Here is a 20516-nt window from a genome sequence, read left to right as displayed (position 1 = left end):
GTCTAATCTTAACAGTTTATAATTTATAGGCTAAATTTACTGGTAAGTGATTTTATTTATTTATTTATTTATTTATTTATTTATTTATTTATTTATTTATTTATTTTAAGATATTTTATTTATTCATTCATGAGAGACACAGAGAGTGAGAGAGGCAGAGAGAGACAGGCAGAGGGAGAAGCAGGCTCCATGCAGGGAGCCCAAGGTGGGACTCGATCCCAGGTCTCCAGGATCACATCCTGAGCCAAAGGCAGGTGCTAAACTGCTGAGCCACCCTGGCTGCTTCTGGTAAGTGATTTAAATGAACAAATTGATCATACATATAAAGAGATTATGTTTTTAATTTTAGAACCACAAAATATGAGGGTCAAATACATTTGTATAGAATCAAAGAAAGCATATCTCACATACTGAAATTCAGCTGTATTTAATGGAGGGGAAAAATCATACTCCATGCAATAAATACCAAAAACCATTCGAATCAAAGAAAAAATTTCTATGTTGCTATTTCTATACAATAAATAACACACTGCACTAACATAATAAGAAAAAAAGGAACTTAAAAGTGTTTGATTTTTTTTTTTTTAATTGCAAAGAGACTTTATACACTGCTTATGGCCAACACATTGCTCCCTCTGTGGAAATACAGTGAATATAATAAACACTCATTATATTTGATCCTCGTCCTCTTTTTTAAATCACATTTGTGCTATTTGTAGCATTTGCCCCTTTCTCTTCTTCATAATGAAAAGAAAAAAAAAGTTCATCTTTGTCAAAACACCCTGAGCCAACAACACTGAGTTTACTGGAGTACCTTCCATTTTTTTACTGTAAGAAGTTGGTGTCCAAAAGTTAAATACCATGTGGAAACAACCAGGTAAATTCAGAATGTGGGGCATTCTATATTTCAAGTGTCTTAAGACTCTTTAAAAAGTTAGTATCATTAAAAAAAAGGCAAGGTGATAACTAGATTAAGAGATATTAGAGAAATAACATATAGATGAGCTTTGACTGTGTCCTAAACAGGAAAGAAAGGTAGTTATAAAGGGTATTTTGGGAACAATTTTAAAATGCGAATACAAATGGATTATTAAATGATATAATGGATGAACTACTAATTATCTTAGATCTAATAACAGTTGAATATGGTTGTGTATTATGGTTGTGTAAGAGAACATCACTTTCAAATAGTTCAGGAAAAATCTTCATGTACATATGTGTGCACACATGTATATATGTGAAAATATAGCAAAATGTTAAAAATTGTTCAATGTAGGTTAAGGGTATTTTAATTCTAATAGTCTTTTAAATATGTGTGAGTACTTGAAAATTTTCAGAATAAAAAGCTGGGAAAAGAAAAATGAGAAGTCAGTGCTAAATGTAGAACGCTATGTTAAGTAAGCTAAAAGCAGATTTAGTGCTACATATAACAGCACACTGGCATTACAGCATGTGTTTACTTAAAGTTTAAATAAACTTTAAGAAAATTTATTTTATTTTTTAAAAAGATTATTTATTTATTTATTCATGAGAGACACACAGAGAGAGAGAGAAAGAAAGAGAGGCAGAGACACAGGCAGAGGGGGAAGCAGGCTCCCTACAAATGCTCAACCTAGCTGAAGGCAAATGCTCAACCACTGAGCCACCCAGGTGTCCCTAAACCAACAAAATTTAAATTTTAAATCAACAAAGTAAAAGCCTTAAATCCACTGGATGATAGTGGTATCTTATAAACAATATGCAAAATCCACGTGAACGCGGAGAATGTCTTCACAAGCCAGAACGTGGTAAGCAGCATTTATTACTGGGGTACTTCCCAATCTGTGTTTAGTGGCAAGACTTAATATGTTAAAAGAGATACATATTCACTTAAAAATAATTCAGCTATGATATAGATGAAGTAGAACTAAAATACCAGAATAGAAGTGTTTCTAAGAAATTAAGTGAAAAAAGGAAGTGTCAAAATAGTATATACCCTCATTTCTGGCAATCATTTTTAAAATTGTGAAATAACTCATACAAACAAAATCTATCAAAGATATAGAGAATAATATACACTCAAGTATACTCTGCTTCCTTAAATAGATCTCCTCTTTGTCACTCAAATCCAGAGACTCTCTGCTGAATCTTTTTATCTTCCTCCTCCATAAGGTTACTTTCTGATTATTTCTCCACTCTTCTTTATAGTTTTATTATACACACCCATATATATGCAATGTGTATTATTTGGTTCTGCTTAGTTTTGAACTCTACCTAAAATCTCTTCTGAGACTTTTATTTTTTGCTCAACATTGTTTCTGAGATTCATTCACGTTAATATGTATAATAGTTTTTTCACTGTGTAGAAGTCTCAATAATTTTTGCAGATCAGATGACTGTAAAATGTTACCTTGTGGATTTCACTTAATTTCTCTGATTTCTTCCTTTCTTTCTTTTTAAAAAAATATTTTATTATTTATTTGAGAGTGAGTGAGCAATGGACATCACAGAGGGAGAGGGAGAAGCAGACTTGCCGTCATACAGGGAGCCTGATGTGGGGCTCGATCCTAGGATCCTGAGATCATAATGTGAGGCAGAGATGCTTAAACTGACTGAGCCACTGAGGTGTCCCTCTTTGATTTCTTATAGATAAAGGTTAACTGGCTGTTCTTTTGTGATATGCCTGTCCATATTTTTTGTCCATTTTTCTAGTAAGCTGTTTTTTCCCTTGATTTATGAATTCGTTAGTTAGTTTGGAATTCAATTCATGCTTGGTTATATACTTGCAAATATCTTCTCCCAATCTGTGGCTTTTCTTCTTGTTTTATTTTAATGATATTTTCTGACGAATAGAGGTCTTACTTTCAATATCATTAAAAAAGCAAAACACAAAACAAATCACATATGTTTTCTTTTGTGCAGAGAATATGCTTAGAAAACAATCTGATGAACATAGACCAAAGCAATAACAATGTTAATATCTAGGGTTTCAGGTAATGTGGGACTTGTTTTTTGTATCAGTTGTCTGTAATGTTTGAGTATTTAAAAATGAGCTGTATTGAACTGCCTGGGTAGCTCAGTGGTTGAGCAGCTCAGGGCATGATCCCGGGATTCCGAGATCGAGTCCTGAATCAGGTTCCCCGTGAGGAACCTGCCTCTCTCTCTGCCTCTCTCTCTGTGTCTCTCAGTCTCTCATGAATAAATAAATGAAATCTTAAAAAAAAAAAAAAAAAAAAGGACAGAGAGCTGTATTATTTCATTCTTCACTGGGGGGACCTTCTAGAGAGTTTATATAGAGGTTTCAGGGTGTTCGTGAATAAAATATTTTATTTTATTTTATTTTATTTTTTATTTTTTTTTTTTTTTAATTTTTTATTTATTTATGATAGTCACAGAGAGAGAGAGAGAGAGAGACAGAGACACAGGCAGAGGGAGAAGCAGGCTCCATGCACCGGGAGCCCGATGTGGGATTCGATCCCGGGTCTCCAGGATCGCGCCCTGGGCCAAAGGCAGGCGCCAAACCGCTGCGCCACCCAGGGATCCCAAATATTTTATTTTTATGGGTAACATTTTTCTTTAGAGAGGTTCCATAGTTTTCCCCAGATTCTCAAAAGGATTTAGTATCACAACAATGTTAAGAATACAGCTCTATACAGTTATATAAATGTATAATAAACTGAAAGTTTAGAGGCAGAGGATCTCTTCCTCAGGTCCTATGGTGCGACTTTGGGTAAGTTACTTAACCTTTCTATATTGGTTTCACAATATAGAAATGAGTTTAATAATAGAGTATGTTCTATAAGGTTGTCATGAGGATCAAATAATTAAATACTTACTAAATAAATTATAATTAAACTGCTTGTAATAGGGTCAGGCTCACGTAAGTGCTCAATAAATGGTAGTGATTCTTATTAATTCCTGACTCTACTTCAGGTAAGAGCTAAAAAAAAAAATATATATATATATATATATATATATATATATATATATATGTGTGTGTGTGTGTGTATATATATATATATGTGGCAGATTCAATACTTTAATAGACGTTTTTTGGGGGGAAGGGTTGAGGAAAGGATAGACATCCCTTTATTAAACCTACCTACTAATAATTGGTACTAACAGTTATGAAATAAACAAGTGTAACAGTGCTACTACAGACTAATATTTCTGTAAAGTCTCTCTCAGAAGTATTTAATAATGAACTGTGTAAGTACCAGAGAAGTTACAGGATGCTTACAAAAAAACATATTCTATTACTTTGTCTCCCTAGCGCCCTATCCTTATCAGAGACCAAAACGATAACATCAGAAACAACTGCAATTTTTAGTAAACAGGTCTCTTCATCTTTGCTGATAAATATCAACTATTGTTTAGAACAGAATTTGAATCATTTCAAACTGAATGCATTTAGAAGGGACTTACACGATAACCTTATGGTATCTTAAGGGTTGAAATAGCTTAATTTGTATTTTTTTAAATTTATTTTAAATTTATTTTTTTTGATTTATTTTTTATTGGTGTTCAATTTGCTAACATACAGAATAACCCCCAGTGCCCGTCACCCATTCACTCCCACCCCCCGCCCTCCTCCCCTTCTACCACCCCTAGTTCGTTTCCCAGAGTTAGCAGTCTTTATGTTCTGTCTCCCTTTCTGTATTTTTTTTTTTTAATGGACAGAACTCTTGACAAATGTCTCCATTATTTTCTACATCTGCTTAGATAAAACTTCCACAGCTAAAGCTCCTAAGCTTTGTATATAGTTCTGAGAAAACTCCTGTGGAGTTTTAAAAGAGAACCCCTCTAATAATATATTTGAACTGCAATCAAATACCATTTTCGTCAAGAGCTTTGTTTGTTTTTTTAAACATTTTTATTTATTTATTCATAGAGACACACACACAGAGAGGCAGAGACACAGGCAGAGGGAGAAGCAGGCTCCATGCAGGGAGCCCGACGTGGGACTCCATCCTGGGTTTCCAGGATCACGTCCTGGGCTGGAGGTGGCGCTAAACCCACTGAGCCACCAGAGCTGCCCCAAGAGCTTTCTTTGTTAGCTGTTAAATCTTTAGCTGAGAGGCCCACCAATTAGGACAGTTCAAGCACTTAAAAATATGCTAGCTGTTTGCAGGTTCTGTTCTGCCGCCAAACTTGGGACTGTTTATTCAACAGATATTTTTAAGTCCCTTTGGTGCTAGGCACTGTTCTAGGTAACAGAGAAATGACCCTGAACAGAACAAAAAATAATCCCCGCCCTCATGGAGTTTATGTTATAGTAGGAGAAGACATAATAATAATAAAAAAGAAGTATAGAATATTTTAGCAAGGGAAAGGGATTTGGAGAAAAACTAAAGCAGAGCAAAAGCAAAGGGGAGTGCTTGTGAGTTGCAATTCTGAATCCAGCAGGACTCAATGAGAAATAAGATGTGGGCAGCCCTGGTGGCGCAGCGGTTTAGTGCTGCCTGCAGCCTAGGGCGTGATCCTGGAGACCCTGGATCGAGTCCCACATCGGGCTCTCTGCATGGTGCCTGCATCTCCCTCTGCCTGTGTCTCTGCCTCTCTGTGTGTCTCTATGAATAAATAAATTGAAAGAAATGTTTAAAAAAAAAAAGAGAAATAAGATGACATCTGAATGAATGTGTGAAGGAAATGAAGTACATTTGGAGAAATAACTTCAAAGAGGTGATACAGGTATCTGGAAGGATAATATTCTAGGCAGAGATAATAGCTACTTGACCCAAGCCCTGCAATTGGACCTTGCTTTGTAGTGTTTAAGGAACATCGAGGAAGTTAGTGTGGCTGGTGCAATACATCAAAGGGAAAAGAAAATAGAAGCCTAGAAAGGTGATAGTGGGTAAAATTATGGGGGGCCCAGTTGGCCATTTTAAAGGCATTGGCTGGACCTCTAAACCTAATGAAGAAGCCACTGGGAAACTTTTGAGAGCAGTGACATGACCTGAGTTATATTTTTAAAGATCACAATAACTCATGTGTTAAACACAGATGACAGGGGGACAAAGCCAGAAGCAGAAGCAGGGGAATAGTAACTGGAATAATTGAGGTGAGAAATGATATCTTGTATCAGGGTAGCTACAGTGAAGGTCATGAGAAGTGGTCAGGTTGTGGATATATTTAGAAAGCAGAATGAACAGTACCTGTTCATTACTTGACAGATCTGATGTTGGGGATGACAGAAAGAAGTGGCAAGGATGACTCCTAACATTTTGACAGAGTACCTGGAAAGATGGGGATACCATTAAGATGGAAGATTTTGGGGTGAGGAGGTCTGAAAGGAAAGATCAGGGATACAGTTTTGGAAATATTGTCTGAAATATCTAATCAGACAGAGATTTGGATGTAGAGATGGCTGGCAGGCAGCTGGATATGTGACTTTGGAGCTCAGAGGGAGATCCAGCCTGGAGATACATAAACTTGGCAGTCATTACATGTACATGATGCTGGAAACCATGAGATCACCAAGGTTGTGCAAGGAAAGAAAGGTAAAAAGAATCTTGTGTAGCTCCACCAAATGTACTATAAACAATTGCTCTTCAGCATTAACATGCACCTGGTTCTGAAATTCTGCTGCATTTTAAAACATTTAAGATGTAAATCAGTCAGTGTATTTAAAACTCAAATTTAAACTTCTGAATCCAACATGAATAAAGGGATATCTTGCTATTATAACATCCTTAAGGTTTGTGCTAAGATAGCATTTGAGTCTAGCGATCTTGCTTTTCATCTTTAAAGCTTTGGTTTCCAGCATAATGCCTCACAGAGAAGAAATTCCAGTAACTTTTTAAAAAAGATTTTATTTATTTGAGAGATAGTGAGAGAGAGAACACGAGCAGGGAGGCGGGATAGTGGGAAAAGAAGGAGCAGACTCTCCACTGAGAAGGGAGTCCAATTTGAGCTCTATCCCAGGACCCTGAAATCATGACCTGACCCAGAGGTAGATGCTTAACCGAATGAGCCATCTAGGTGCCTGAAAATCAGTAATTATTGAGACTGAGAAATGAGTGAAAATGTATTTATGATAGCAAAGAAATTTTCAGGTCATGTTGAAATGCAAATCAACACCATGAGTTATCACCTCATGCCTATTAGAAAGGCTATCACCAAAAAGACAAGAGATAAATGCTAGAATGGATGCGGAGAGAAGAGAATCCTTATGTACTGTTGGTAGGACTGTAAATTGGTACAGCCACTATGGAAATGACCTGGAGATTCCTCAAAAAAGTTAAAACTAGAGTTACTATACATGATCCAGCAAGTCTACTCCTGGGAATACATCTGAAGGAAATGAAAACTCTATGCTGAAGAGATATCTGTGTCTCCATGTTCATTGCAGCATTATTTACAATAGCTAATAAATGGAAACAATCTATGTGTCCACTCCTGGGTGAAATTATATGTATATAATTATACACACACACACACACACACACAATGAAGTATTATTCAGCCATAAAAAATGATGAAATCCTAACATTTGCAACAATATGGATAGAACCTTGAGGGCATAATTCCAAGTGAAACAGGACAGACAGAGTAAGACAAATTTCATTTATATGTGAAACCTAAAACAACAAGAGAATAAACCAAACTTGGAAAGAAAGATCAGATTTGTGGTTATCAGAGGTGGCCAGTAGGGGCAGCGGGAATTGTAGTAAGGTTATAAATAAACACTAGGATGTATTGTACAACATGATGACTATAGATAACACTGCTGTATGATATATAGGAAAGTTATTAGAGTAATCCTAAGAGCTCTCATCACAAGGAAAAAGACATTTTGCACGTGTGCTTTTTTTTTTATTAGCTTAGTTTTTATATCTCTATTAGATGATAACTGTTAACTAAACTTATTGCGGTAATCACTTCAAAATGTATGTAAATCAAATCATTATACTGTAAACCCTAAATTTATATAGTGCTATATGTCAATAGATCTCAATAAAATAGGGGAAAAACAAAGAAATATTCAGGTCATGATTCCCAATAATACAACACTTGCTCCTTTAAATGCCTAGCAGGCCCCATCCACCCTGCTCAAGGAAGTAACTAGGGAGGTATTCTGTGAACTTTCAAGTTCTAAAAGTAAACACATGGCTAGCGGCCATGTAATGGGATATCTTTCCAGTTTTGTAATAAGCAGACAAATGACCTAACAAAGAAAATGGTAGGCTCCCTGGGGCCAACGGTTGTATATTTTGTATTGCTCACCAAAAGACCAGCCTCTAAGTTCCTTCATTTGATTCCCTTTCAGGGCTAGATGACAGAACCATGGCAACTATTTGGCAGGAACAAGGTGGTGGTTGGTGGGGGGAGGGTTGCTTAGAGAGACTGTTATAATCTATCTGACTTTTCACAGCCAAGGTCTTATCTTTGGTTGATAAATATATTACATGACTCTTTTTCATTACTTTGTACAGTGACCCCAGTCAGTCAGAGACATCCATTTGCCTAGGGCAGCAGTTCTCAAGCTCTTTGGTTTCAGGATCTCTTCGCACTCTTATTGAGGATCCCTGAGAGCTTTTGTTTATGCGAGCTGTATCTATCATATAATAGATATAATATTGCTATAACCTATCAAATTAAAAGTGAAAGCAGATACTTTTTTTAGAAGGAAGTCTTAATTAAAATAATTAGCATTTAAAAAATAGGATTACAAAAAAAATAGGATTACTAAAGTTACAATTATGTGAAAAGCATATTTTATATGGTCAAGAGTCCAGGGCAGTCTCTGTCAAATTTATGTTGGAGATTTACTCAACAAGCATTTACTGAACTTGGGTATTTGGCCACACACCATTAAAGTAGACATTTTAAAAACACAAGAATACATAAGCACACACACACAAGTGTCAGAGCAATGAACACACTATATGTTTTAACGTTTCTGGGAAACTACACTGTGTAGTTGAGAGAATGAGAGCAAAGAGAATGACAGTGAAAAGAATGTGAGAGAATGAGGGTGAAAAAGGCAAGTAATGTCTTATGGTTTTTATAAAAATTACTTTGACCTCAAGGACCCTACCCCCCAAAGGGTTTTTGCCATCCTCAGGGATACCCACACCACACTTTAAGAACTGTTTGGTCTAGGGGAAAATTAAGGTTACCACAGCAGAATCACAAAATGAGTCAATTATTTAGCTTTTGATCTCCAAAATAGCATTTTTTGAGTCTCCAGCCAGAAAAAAGTACCGAAAGTCAGGATCTGTTGAGAATGAAAAAAGATTCCTAAATCCCTGTAATTCTATTTACATATTAAAAGCAAAACCTGGGGATCTGAACAAATTTTATTTAAATCACAGGTAGAAAAAAACTGAAGTCTGAATGTGAGGAAGCAAGAAGGCAGCTGGGGGCAAAGAGGAGTCAGAGACTAGAGAAAGAGGAGATTCAAGGCCCGTTTCTTTGACTGCCTTTCCTGACCTCAGTGTCAAGGTTCAACCTGGAGGAGGAAAACACTGAGAATACAGAAAGTGATGAAGCTGAAGGGAAAGCAGAGTACAGAACTGCACACTGCTTCCTGTTGGAACTCAGGGAGAAGCCTGGTTTGTGAAATGACAGCTATGCACAGGAGTTTATCCTTAGTGACATAAAAGCACAGAATGTCTAACCTAGCATTCTCATAGTTCCCTTGACTTTCATTTGTAGAGAAAGACTTAAGATCAAAAAGGTAGTCAGTTGAGGGTCAAAGGACCTGCATGGGCTAATATGGTACAAGTCAAATGAATCCCATGGTAGAGGACAGGTTCAGTCAGAGGGCTGAATAAAAGAGGTGGAGCTTCAGAGGAATCCATTAAAACAGCGAGATTCAAGGTAGAATTAAGTTAGTCAGGGCAGACTACGAAGCTCTTATTGAGTCAGAAAAGATCAGTAGGTCCCCAGCTGCCTACTTCAGCAGCAAATGCCAGCAGGGTATCTAGTGTACAAGGGCCATCAGTGTGGTGGTACAAGGACCTCAAAGCAGATACAAAGATCTCTCCTTCCAATTCTTTGAGGACTTATGAGCCTATGCTTAGGCTCACCCAGTTGTAATTCATGCTAGAAGGAAAAATGGGGTAGGGTCTAAAAAAACTGAAAATTTAACCAACAAATTAAAATCCTAAAGAGATCATTTTAATTGAGAAGCTTAAATTCCCTTTCTCCCATACCTACCCAAGGCATAGGGCCTTGATTTTAGAAAATAAATAGGCTGTTCACTGTGTATACCTATGTTGTAATCTGTCATAATTTTTTTTTTAATTTTTATTTACTTATGATAGTCACAGAGAGAGAGAGAGAGAGAGAGAGAGAGAGGCAGAGACACAGGCAGAGGGAGAAGCAGGCTTCATGCACCGGGAGCCCGACGTGGGATTCGATCCTGGGTCTCCAGGATCGCGCCCTGGGCCAAAGGCAGGCACTAAACCGCTGCGCCACCCAAGGATCCCTGATATTCCTTTTAAAGTGAATATGCTCTATAAGGGAGGACACGGATAAACAGTTAAGTACAGGAATTAATTCCTCAGTAGCAAGGAAGCCTGTGTTGCTGAAGAAGGAATCTTCAGGGGCCACAGATACAGAAAGATGTGAATCTAAAGATATAATAAAAATATCAACAAAATATGCAACTCAATCAAAGATTTAAAGGCAATATAAAAGCACCAAAAATATTTTTAAAATTTGTTTAAAAAAATCTTACATACAAATGGTATTATCCAAGCATGACACAAAACTTAAAAACCATGAAAGAAAAATTTCATTCGTAAACATTTAACAATTCTATATTGTCCAAAAAATGCTAAATATAAAGTAGGAAATTATACAACAAGCTGGAGATATATATAGCATGTATCACAAAGTAAGAATAATTTCCTTAAGGCAGAAGATCTTTTTATGTAGATGAACTAGAGGATATTATGCTAAGTGAAATAAGTCAGTCAGAGAAAGACAAATACTATATGATTTCATTCATATGTAGAACTTAAAAAATACAGATGAAGACAGGGGAAGGGAAGGAAAATAAAATAAGACGAAAACACAAAGGGAGAGAAATCATAGAGACGCTGAACTCTAGAAAACAAACTGAGGGTTAATTCAGGTGAGGTGGGTGGGGGGGTAATTAGGTGAAGGGCATTTAGGAGGACATTATATACAATCCATGTATGCTAAATTCTACCTCACTAATAATACAGTATATAACTAAATTGAATTTACATAAAGAATTAGAAAAAGATATCAGAAAAGGAATAACTTTTATAAATTTTAAAGAACTGTAAATGGGTAATAATTATATGAAAAGCTGTTTAACATTAATAACATTTCAAGGAATGAAAATCAAAATAAGGTGTGATTTTGTATCTGTTAGATTAGCAAAAAATGTGAACATTTAAAATAACAAATGTTATATTTACTTTTTCTTTTTTAAAAAATATTATTTATTTATTTATTCATGAAAGACACAGGTAGAAAGAGAGGAAGAGACACAGGTAGAGGGAGAAGTAGGCTCCAATCAGGGAGCTGGATGTGGGACTTGATCCCGGGTCTCCAGGATCATGCCCTGGGCTGAAGGCGGCGCTACACCGCTGAGCCACATGGGCTGCCCATATTTACTTTTTCTGTATGCCTGAAATAATTCATAATTAATAATACACATTTAGGAAAATAAAAGAAAATATCCGACATTGGCTAGAATGAGCACTTTCATATACTTTTTGTGGGAGTGCAAATCAGTATAGTCTCTGAATAGAAACTGCAATATGTATGAGAATCAAAAATAAAAGTTTTCTGTGTTCATTCTAGTTTATCCTTTGTTCTCCTCAGTATTTAAAATATTCTAAGATAAAAGCTATTTAAGGGAAAGTAAAGCACATACACAATCTTAATTAAAGTGCTGGGAATATGAGATATTCCTATGTTTGCACATGAATACAAAGATGTATGAACAAAAAGGTTTAATGGAGTACTGTTGCAAACAAAAAGGAAAAGGATACAAATGTCCATCAAGAGATGGATATTTAGTCAAATTAGAGTATCTGTCTATAAAGGAAGACCCATTAATTCGTTAAAAAAAAAAAAGGTAGATCTATATGTGCTGGTATGTTAATATATACGAATTAAGAGAGATTCACAATTACATACAAAATTTACTTCGGTAAAAAAGGAAAGTGTGAATCTGTGCAAAACAATTCAGGAAGAGCACGGAGGAAACTGAAAATAGTGGTTGCCTCTCTTTACACACTTTTGAATTGTTTGAGTTTTTTTTTTTATCATAATCACGTTACCTTTAAATAATTTTTAAGATATATAAATACACACATGAATAACTGATCAAACAAAAACCAAATGTAGGGGTGCCTGGGTGGGTAAGGGGTTGAGCCTTTGGCTCAGGGCATTATCCGTTGGTCCTGAGATCAAATCTTGTGTTGGGTTCCCTGGAGGGACCCTGCTTCTGTCTCTTTGTCTCTAGTGTCGCTCATGAATAGATAAATTAAATCTTTAAAAAAACAAAACAAAACAAAACAAAACAAAACAAAACAAAACAAAAAAAACCCAGATACCAAATTCATAGCCCTCTGTTCTTACCACTGCAATCTCACTTTTTCAGGGCTCTGCCGCTTCCACAGCCTTGACAACGTAGAACACCCAGATTAAAGTTCTCACCTTGCACTCATGCTCTCAAGTTCTAGGGTAAAACTGACAATGGTTGCTTGCATGTAGGTGTCCCCCACCCACCTCGGCCTCAAATACCTTTTGTCTAAACTCAAATTCTCCCATATCAAATGTGCTTCCTAAATTCTCCACTCTGGATTAAAATTCTGTTATTCTATCAACCAAGGGACTTCTACAACCACTGGCAACTGACTCACTTGGGCTACCATTTTCTAAATAGTCTTCAAGTTTTCCAGTTCTTTACTACCCCCAAAACATTCTGTATTTCTTAACATGTTCTTCTAATCATCTCATTTTTTCCAATAATCCACCTTAAGAAAAAAATCTTAGTGTCTTAGCCCACCTTTCTATACACAGCAGAAATTACTGCACATCACCTAGAGTAGACTCTGTTGCATTCCTTTATTCCTACAGAAGAAAAACCATCTTATCATCAATTTACCCCATTTGGTAACTAAGGAAAAGATACCTGTCTTCAAAAATAAAAACATATACTAGAACCCAGGTATTGTTATAAAATAGAACCTGTATCAAAAGTCCAATTGAGAAAGAAGATATTTACAGGTGAATGACTTGGGACATGTGGACCATTTCACCTCTCCTAACAATCCAAGAACTGGTTCTTGGTATGGACATATCATATTTTTTTTTCATCTATCAAAATAGTAGTAAATTTTTAAAAAGTAATATCAAGTTTTGGCAAAGGTAGGAGAAATAAGCACTTTCATTGTTTTCTGGAGGGCAGTGTAGCAATGTTTTACCTTAAAAATCTTTATACTTATTTAACTAGGTATTTTACTTCCAGGACCTGTCTTTGAGGAACTTTTGAGAGATATACACAAAATAAGGTACCAGAGGTCTAGTTAGGATAAAAAAACAAAACAAAAAACTGGAAACTACTGTTCAAGAAAAAAGTGCTCGCTTCGGCAGCACATATACTAAAATTGGAACGATACAGAGAAGATTAGCATGGCCCCTGCGCAAGGATGACACGCAAATTCGTGAAGCGTTCCATGACACAGGCAGAGGGAGAAGCAGGCTCCATGCAGGGAGCCCGACGTGGGACTTGATCCCGAGTCTCCAGGATCACACCCTGGGCCAAGGGCAGGCGCTAAACCGCTGAGCCACTCTGGCTGCCCCTGCTTCATCTTTTGAACTTAGTGTTGGCTTTTTAATTTTTCCCTTCATTTTTAAGTTTCAAAGGAGGCCACAGTTCTATAAGACTTAGCCAAGAAGTACAAGAAATTAAAAAGGTCTTATTAGAAGATGTCAAAAAAAAAAAAAGAAGAAAAAAAAAGGATTAGTTACCATACAATGGATAAAAGTCATTAAAAGCCACAGTTTTGGTAATTACAAAAAAAAAAAAATCTAATAAACAATGTTTAAAAAAATATGCTATGGCCAACTCAATTACTACATTACATATCTTTTTCTCATAGAAGTTCCATCTATGACAAGAATTTCTTCTAGAACTAATCATTCAGAAAAGCTTTAGATTTTCTAAAGAATGAGCATAGAGCATATGATGGATAATGAGAAACATATAACTCACTTTTTCATTTGGCCAATTCTTAGCTCAATTGCATCAGGTCTCCAGTCCCAAGAACAGCAGGGCTATCTCTCTTCCTACTACCTCTGTTGTTATTGTAAAGCAGTTTGTAATTAATATATGCTTATTTTATTCTGCTACATAACATAGCTAGACTTGTAAGCCTCTTCTACACTAAATGCTCTTTGATGACCTGCAAATATTTTTTGTCATCTTTGTATTTCACATAACAAAAGAGCAGAGGGCTTTGCATGCAGCAAGTATTCAATAACTTTGCTGAAATTATTTTATTTAATTTTTTTTAAAAAAGATTTTATTTATTTATTCATGAAAGACATGGGGGGTGGGGCAGAGACACAGGCAGAGGGAGAAGCAGGCTCTATGCAGGGAGCCTAATGTGGGACTTGATCCCGGGTCTCCAGGATTATGCCCTGGGCTGAAGGTGGTGCTAAACTGCTGAGCCACTGGGCTGCCCTTGCTGAAATGATTTTAAAGGCAGAAATAAGGTTTTGAAAAACATAACACTAACAATGATAACTTTTAATATTTCCCCATGTATTTTAAGTTAACTTTAGAAAGATTACCCAAAGAGAATCTCTTTACTGGTAAAAATGGAATGAAGAGGAAAAAGAAATACAAAGTAAACAATTAGAAAAGAGGGAAGCAAAATAATCTCTGCTTATAGACAATATGAATTAATTTGTAGACAACCCTAAAGATTCCACAAAAAAGTGTCAGAACTAGTAAGTGAAGTCAGCAAAATAGCAGGATGCAAAATTAACACACAAAAATTGGGTGCATTTCTACACACTAACAATGAAAAATCTAAAAAGGAACTTAAGAAAACAACTTTATTAACAACAGAATCAAAAGAATTAAAATAGGAATTAACCAAGGAGGTGAATGATTTGTATAGTGAGAACTATAAACACTGTTGAAATAAATCATTAAATCATTAAAACATTTAAATAAATGGAAACATGTTTCATGTTCTATTGCCAGACAATATTGTTATGATGTCAGTATCACCCAAAATGATCTACAGATTCAGGAAAATCCTTATCAAAACCCCAACATTTTTGGAAGAAACAGAAAAATCCATCCTTAAATTCATGGAATCTCAAAGGACCTCAAATAGCCAAAACAATTTTGAAAAAGAACAAAGTTGAAGAATTCACACTTTCTGATTTCAAAATTTACTGAAGAGCTATCATAATCAAAACAGTGTGGTATTAGCATAAAGGCAAATGTATAGGTCAGTAGAACAGATAAAGAGCCCAGAAATAAATCCTCCTATATACTGTCAAATGACTTTTGACAAGGGTGCCAAGACTATTTACTGCGGAAATGATAAGTCTTTTCAACAAATGGTGCTGGGAAAATTGGTCCATGCAAAAGAATGAGGCTGGACTCTTATGTAACACTGTATACAGAAGTTAACACAAAATAGATTAAAGTCCAGAAGTAAGGGATAAAAGTATAAAACTCTTATGAGAAAATATGGGGCAAAAGCTTCACAATACTGGACTTGGCAATGATTTCTTGGATAGACACCAAAGGCATAGGTAACAAAGAAACAACAGACAAAATGGACTTAATGAAAATTAAAAACATCGCTGCATCCAAAAACACTATCAACAGAGCAAAAAAGCATCCCCAAAGTGAGAGAAAATATTTTCAAATCATATAACTGATGAGGAAGTAATATTCTGGATAGAGAATAACTCAAACTCAACAACACCAAAAAAAAAAAAAAAATCCAATTAAAAAATGGGCAAAGACTTGAATAAGCATTCTTACTAAGGAAATATGCAAATGGCCAAAAACCACACAAAAAGATGTTTGACGTTATTTCTTTTCTTTAAGATTCATTTGAGAGAGAGAGAATCCTTGAGCAGACTCCCTGCTGAGCGGGGAGCCCGATGCAAGGTTCTATCCCAGGACTCTAAGACCAAAAGTCAGATGCTTAACCGCCTGACATACTCAGGTGCCCCAAGATGTTCAACATTATTAATCATTAGGGAAATGCAAATCAAAACTACAATGAGATACCACCTTACACACATTAGGCGGACTACTATGAAAAAACCAAACAAACCAAAAACAGAAAATAACAAATGTTGCCAAGTATGTGGAGAAATTGGAACCCTTGTGAACTGTTGGTGGGAATAGAAAATGGTGTAGCTGCCGTGATGGCGGTTCCTTAACATACATATAAAAGAATTACCATATGATCCAGAAATCCCACTTCCAAGGCAATTGAAAGCAGGATTTCTGAGATGTTTGTGCATCCATGTTCATAGCAATATTATTCACAACAGCTAAAAAACAAAAGTAAACTAAATGTTCATGAACAGATGAATGGATAAGCAAAATGTGGGATATGTACAATGAAGTATTATTTAGCTTAAAAGAGGAAGGAGGATGCCTGGGTGGCTCAGCGGTTTGGCACCTGCCTTTGGCCCAGGGTGTGATCCTGGAGACTTGGGATCAACTCCACATTGGGCTCCCTGCCATGGAGCCTGTTTCTCTCTGCCTGTGTCTCTGCCTTTCTCTCTGTATCTATCTCTCATGAATAAATAAATAAAATCTTAAAAAAAAAAAAAAAAGAGGAAGAGAGATTGATATATGTAATATGTGTGAACCTTGAGGACATTATGCTAAGTGAAGTCAGTCACAAAATAACAAATACTGTCAGGATGTTGTTTATTTGAAGTACTTAAAGTAGTCAAAATCAGAGCCGGAACATAGAATAGAAGTTGCTAGAGGCTGGAGAAAGGGAATGAGGAGATACTGTTTAATGGGTGCACAGTTTCAGGTTTATAAAATGAAAGAGTTACACGGTGGGACAACATTATGAGTGCCTTTAATACAACTGTACTATATACTTAAAAATGGTTAAGATGGCAACTTTTATGAGTATTTGACCACATTAAAAATAACTGGAAAAAAACATAGGAGGAAGCAAACATCCAGCACTTAACCTGGCTCTCTCAACTGTAGTTTATAAACAGATAGCAGTATCTAGGAGGTATTCTTGACCAAAAACCCCTCAAAGTCTTATTCTGATCAAGGCTTCAAATTTAACTACTGGTTAGGAAGAAATACAGGGTATAGAGTCACATGCTAAGACTGTGGAGACAGAATTGGCAAAACACAGTTTGAAACATTTTATAATATAGATAATGTTTTCTTAATACATGTATGTACTCCATTTAGCTCCTGATTTGATAAAAATACTTAGGACATAACTGGGGCATTTTCAATAGTGAATAAATATTTGATGATATTAAAAAACCATTGTTAAATTTTTTTTTAGATATCAAAATGATCTTATGGTTGTTAAAAATAAAAAAAGTCCTTATCATTTAGAAATATAGATTAAAATATTGACAAATGGGGGCCTCTGGGTGGCTCAGTGGTTAAGCATCTATCTGCCTTTGGCTCAGCGTGTGATCCTGGGGTCCTGGGATCGAGTCCCACATTGGGCTCCCTGCAGGGAGCCTGCTTTTCTCTCTGCCTATGTCTTTGCCTCTCTCTGTGTGTGTCTCTCATAAATCAATCAATCAATCAATCAATCAAATCTTAGAGAAATATTTACAAATTAAATGATACAATGTTTGGGATTTCAAATTATTTGGGGCAGGAGGGATTGTGAATGGTTGTACCAATGAAATAAGATTGACCATATACTGATCATTGTTGAAGCTAACTGATAATTTAAAAGTGCTTATATCATCCTATTCTACTTTTCTATGTTTAGGATTTTTCATTATAAAAAGTTGTAAAAAGTCTTTGAAAATTTTAAATTATAAGCTAAGTATTTTTCTTATAATTAAATTTACAGCATTTATTAGTCGCAATAATTTTTAAACGAAAAGGGAAAGAAACATCAGGCAACAGGTGTCTCAATTATCTAAGTTCACGTTAAGTGGAGAATACAAATGCTGATGTGGTTAACAAACAACAAAAGCAACAACTAAAGGTTTATTTATTACATCCAGTACTTTTTGTAAAAAAATATTTAATTAGTTGAGAGAAAGAGAGTGAGCATGAACAGGGGTGAGTGTAGAGAGAGAAGTAGGCTCCCTGCTAAGCAGGGAGCCAGAGTTTGGGCTCTATTCCAGGACCCTGGGATCATGACCTGAGTTGAAGATAGTTAACCAGCTGAGCTACTCAGGTGCCCCAATATCCAGTATTTTTAATATCTATCTAATATCACTGACTTCCTTATAACCTTTTAAAATTTTGGTTTTAACATTCAACTCAGTAAGAATAATTACTAATATAAGAATAAGTAAAACCTTATAATTCTTTGGCAGTTTGAAAGAAATATTTTACATTTATGTGCAACTTACCTGCTGTAAAATCTGCAGTGAGATCAATAAATGCGTGAGAATGTGGAATTCGCATTTTACTTTTAGTGGTCAATGCAGGATGCCATGATAAATTCCTAAAAAATAAAAATTAAAAAAAAAATAATTTTCTTAAGGGAAATATCAAATAAGCATTGTTTTCAAACAGAAAAATCCCTGCCTGTAAGATATTTTAAAAATTTATTGATTTTTGTTGAGATATTTCTCATACCATAAAATTCACTCTTTTATTAGAGTATATAATTTAATGGTTTTAGTATAGTCACAGTTTGTAAACAACACCATTACGGACTTGGAAAAAATTTTCTTTACCTCAAAAAGAAACCCTGTATCCATTAGTTACTTCTCTTCTCCCCTCCCTATAGCCCTTAGCAAATACTAATTTGCTTTTTATAACTATGATTTTCCCTATTCTGGACATTACTTATAAATGGAATCTGGTTCTTCCATATAGAATAATAATTTTAGGTTGATTCATGTAGCATATGTCAATACTTCAGTCCTTTTAATGAATGGCTGAATGATATTTCACTGTATATTTGTATTTTTGTTTATTCATTTATCTGTTGATAGACATTTGGCTTGTTTTCACTCTTGGCTATTATAAATAATGGTACTATGAATATTCATGTGCAAGTTTTTATGTGGACATGTTTTCAATTCTTTTGGGTATATATTTAAGAATTGCTGGGTCACGTGGTAACTGTACGTTTAACTTTCTGAGGAACTGTCAAATTACATTCCAAAGTGGATTTAGCATTTATGTTCTTAACTAGCAACGTCAGAGGGTTCCAGCTCCATTTTTAAATCAAAACTTATTTATTGCCCCTTTGTTTTATTATTGCGCGGTTAGACTTGTATTTTCCTGATGGCTAATGATGTTGAACATATTTTTATGTGTTTACTGGCCATTTGTACATCTTTGGAGAAATGTCTACTCAAATCCTTTGCCTATTTTTAAGTTAGACTATTAAATATAGTGTTTTACTTTTAAGTTGCAAAAGTTCTCACATTCTTAAGATTTTATTTACTTTATTTATTCGTGAGAGACACAGAAAGAGAGAGAGAGGCAGAGACACAGGCAGAGAGAGAAGCAGTCTCCATGCAGGGAGCCCGATGTGGGACTCGATCCCAGGTCTCCAGGGTCAGGCCCCGGGCTGAAGGTGGCACTAAACCGCTGAGCCAGCTGGGCTGCCCAGTTATCACATTCTAAATAGTGTCTTTTCACTTCCTTGATAGTGTCCTGTGATGTAGTTTTTAATTTCCATGAATCCTGCTCACCTATTTTTTTTGTTGATTATTCTTATGCTGTCATATCTAAGAATCCATTTCAAAATCCAAGTTCATCTAGATTTACTCCTATGCTTTCTCCTGAGAATTTTTTAGTTTTAGCTCTCATATTTGTCTTTGATTCTTTTTTTTAAGAAAAAATGATTTAATGATTTAATATTATCATAGATGTTGTTTCCAAGACAATAAAGAATGATGATGATTATCTCTTATGAATATTAATTCCAACATTTTGAGCTAAGGAAAAGAATAAATTTAGACCCTTACCTCAGACCATATATCAAAAAGTAACTAAAAATGGATCAAAGGGTTAAAACTATAAATCTTTTGAATGAAAACATATGGGAAAATCTTCATGACTTTGGATTTAGAAATGGATTTTCAGGTATAACACCAAAAGAACAAGCAACAAAAGAAAAAAATAGATGAATTAGGTTCATTAAAATTAGAAACTTGTACATTACAGGATACTATCAAGGAAGTAAAAAGACAATTCCATAGAATGGGAAGAAAATACTTGCAAATATCTCTGATAAAGGCCTAGTATCTAGACTACATACAAAACTTTTATAACTCAACAATAAAAACAATCTGATTTAAAAATGGGCAAAGGACTAGATATTTCTCCTAAGAATATCACAAATGGCTACTAAGCACATCAAAAG

General features: G+C 35.3%; 1 protein-coding gene and 1 non-coding gene across 3 annotated transcripts in view; one reads left to right on the top strand and one right to left on the bottom strand.

Annotated features, from left to right (window-relative positions):
• The window catches only part of ITFG1 (integrin alpha FG-GAP repeat containing 1), a 174711-nt gene that overhangs the window by 118124 nt on the left and 36071 nt on the right, over positions 1-20516 (bottom strand). For both annotated transcript variants that reach the window (XM_038531136.1, XM_038531138.1), the window contains exon 6: positions 18544-18638. In XM_038531136.1, the coding sequence (XP_038387064.1) occupies positions 18544-18638 (95 nt within the window). The remainder of the gene's footprint in view (positions 1-18543; positions 18639-20516) is intronic.
• On the top strand, positions 13551-13657 carry LOC119870601. Its single transcript, XR_005356252.1, has one exon. It is a non-coding gene; the product is annotated as a U6 spliceosomal RNA (small nuclear RNA).

The sequence above is a fragment of the Canis lupus genome, chromosome 2 (genome assembly GCF_011100685.1).
Source record: "Canis lupus familiaris isolate Mischka breed German Shepherd chromosome 2, alternate assembly UU_Cfam_GSD_1.0, whole genome shotgun sequence".
NCBI classification, from domain to species: domain Eukaryota; kingdom Metazoa; phylum Chordata; class Mammalia; order Carnivora; family Canidae; genus Canis; species Canis lupus.
The sequence above is the reverse complement of the archived record's forward strand: the minus strand, read 5'-3'. Positions and strand labels throughout refer to the sequence as shown.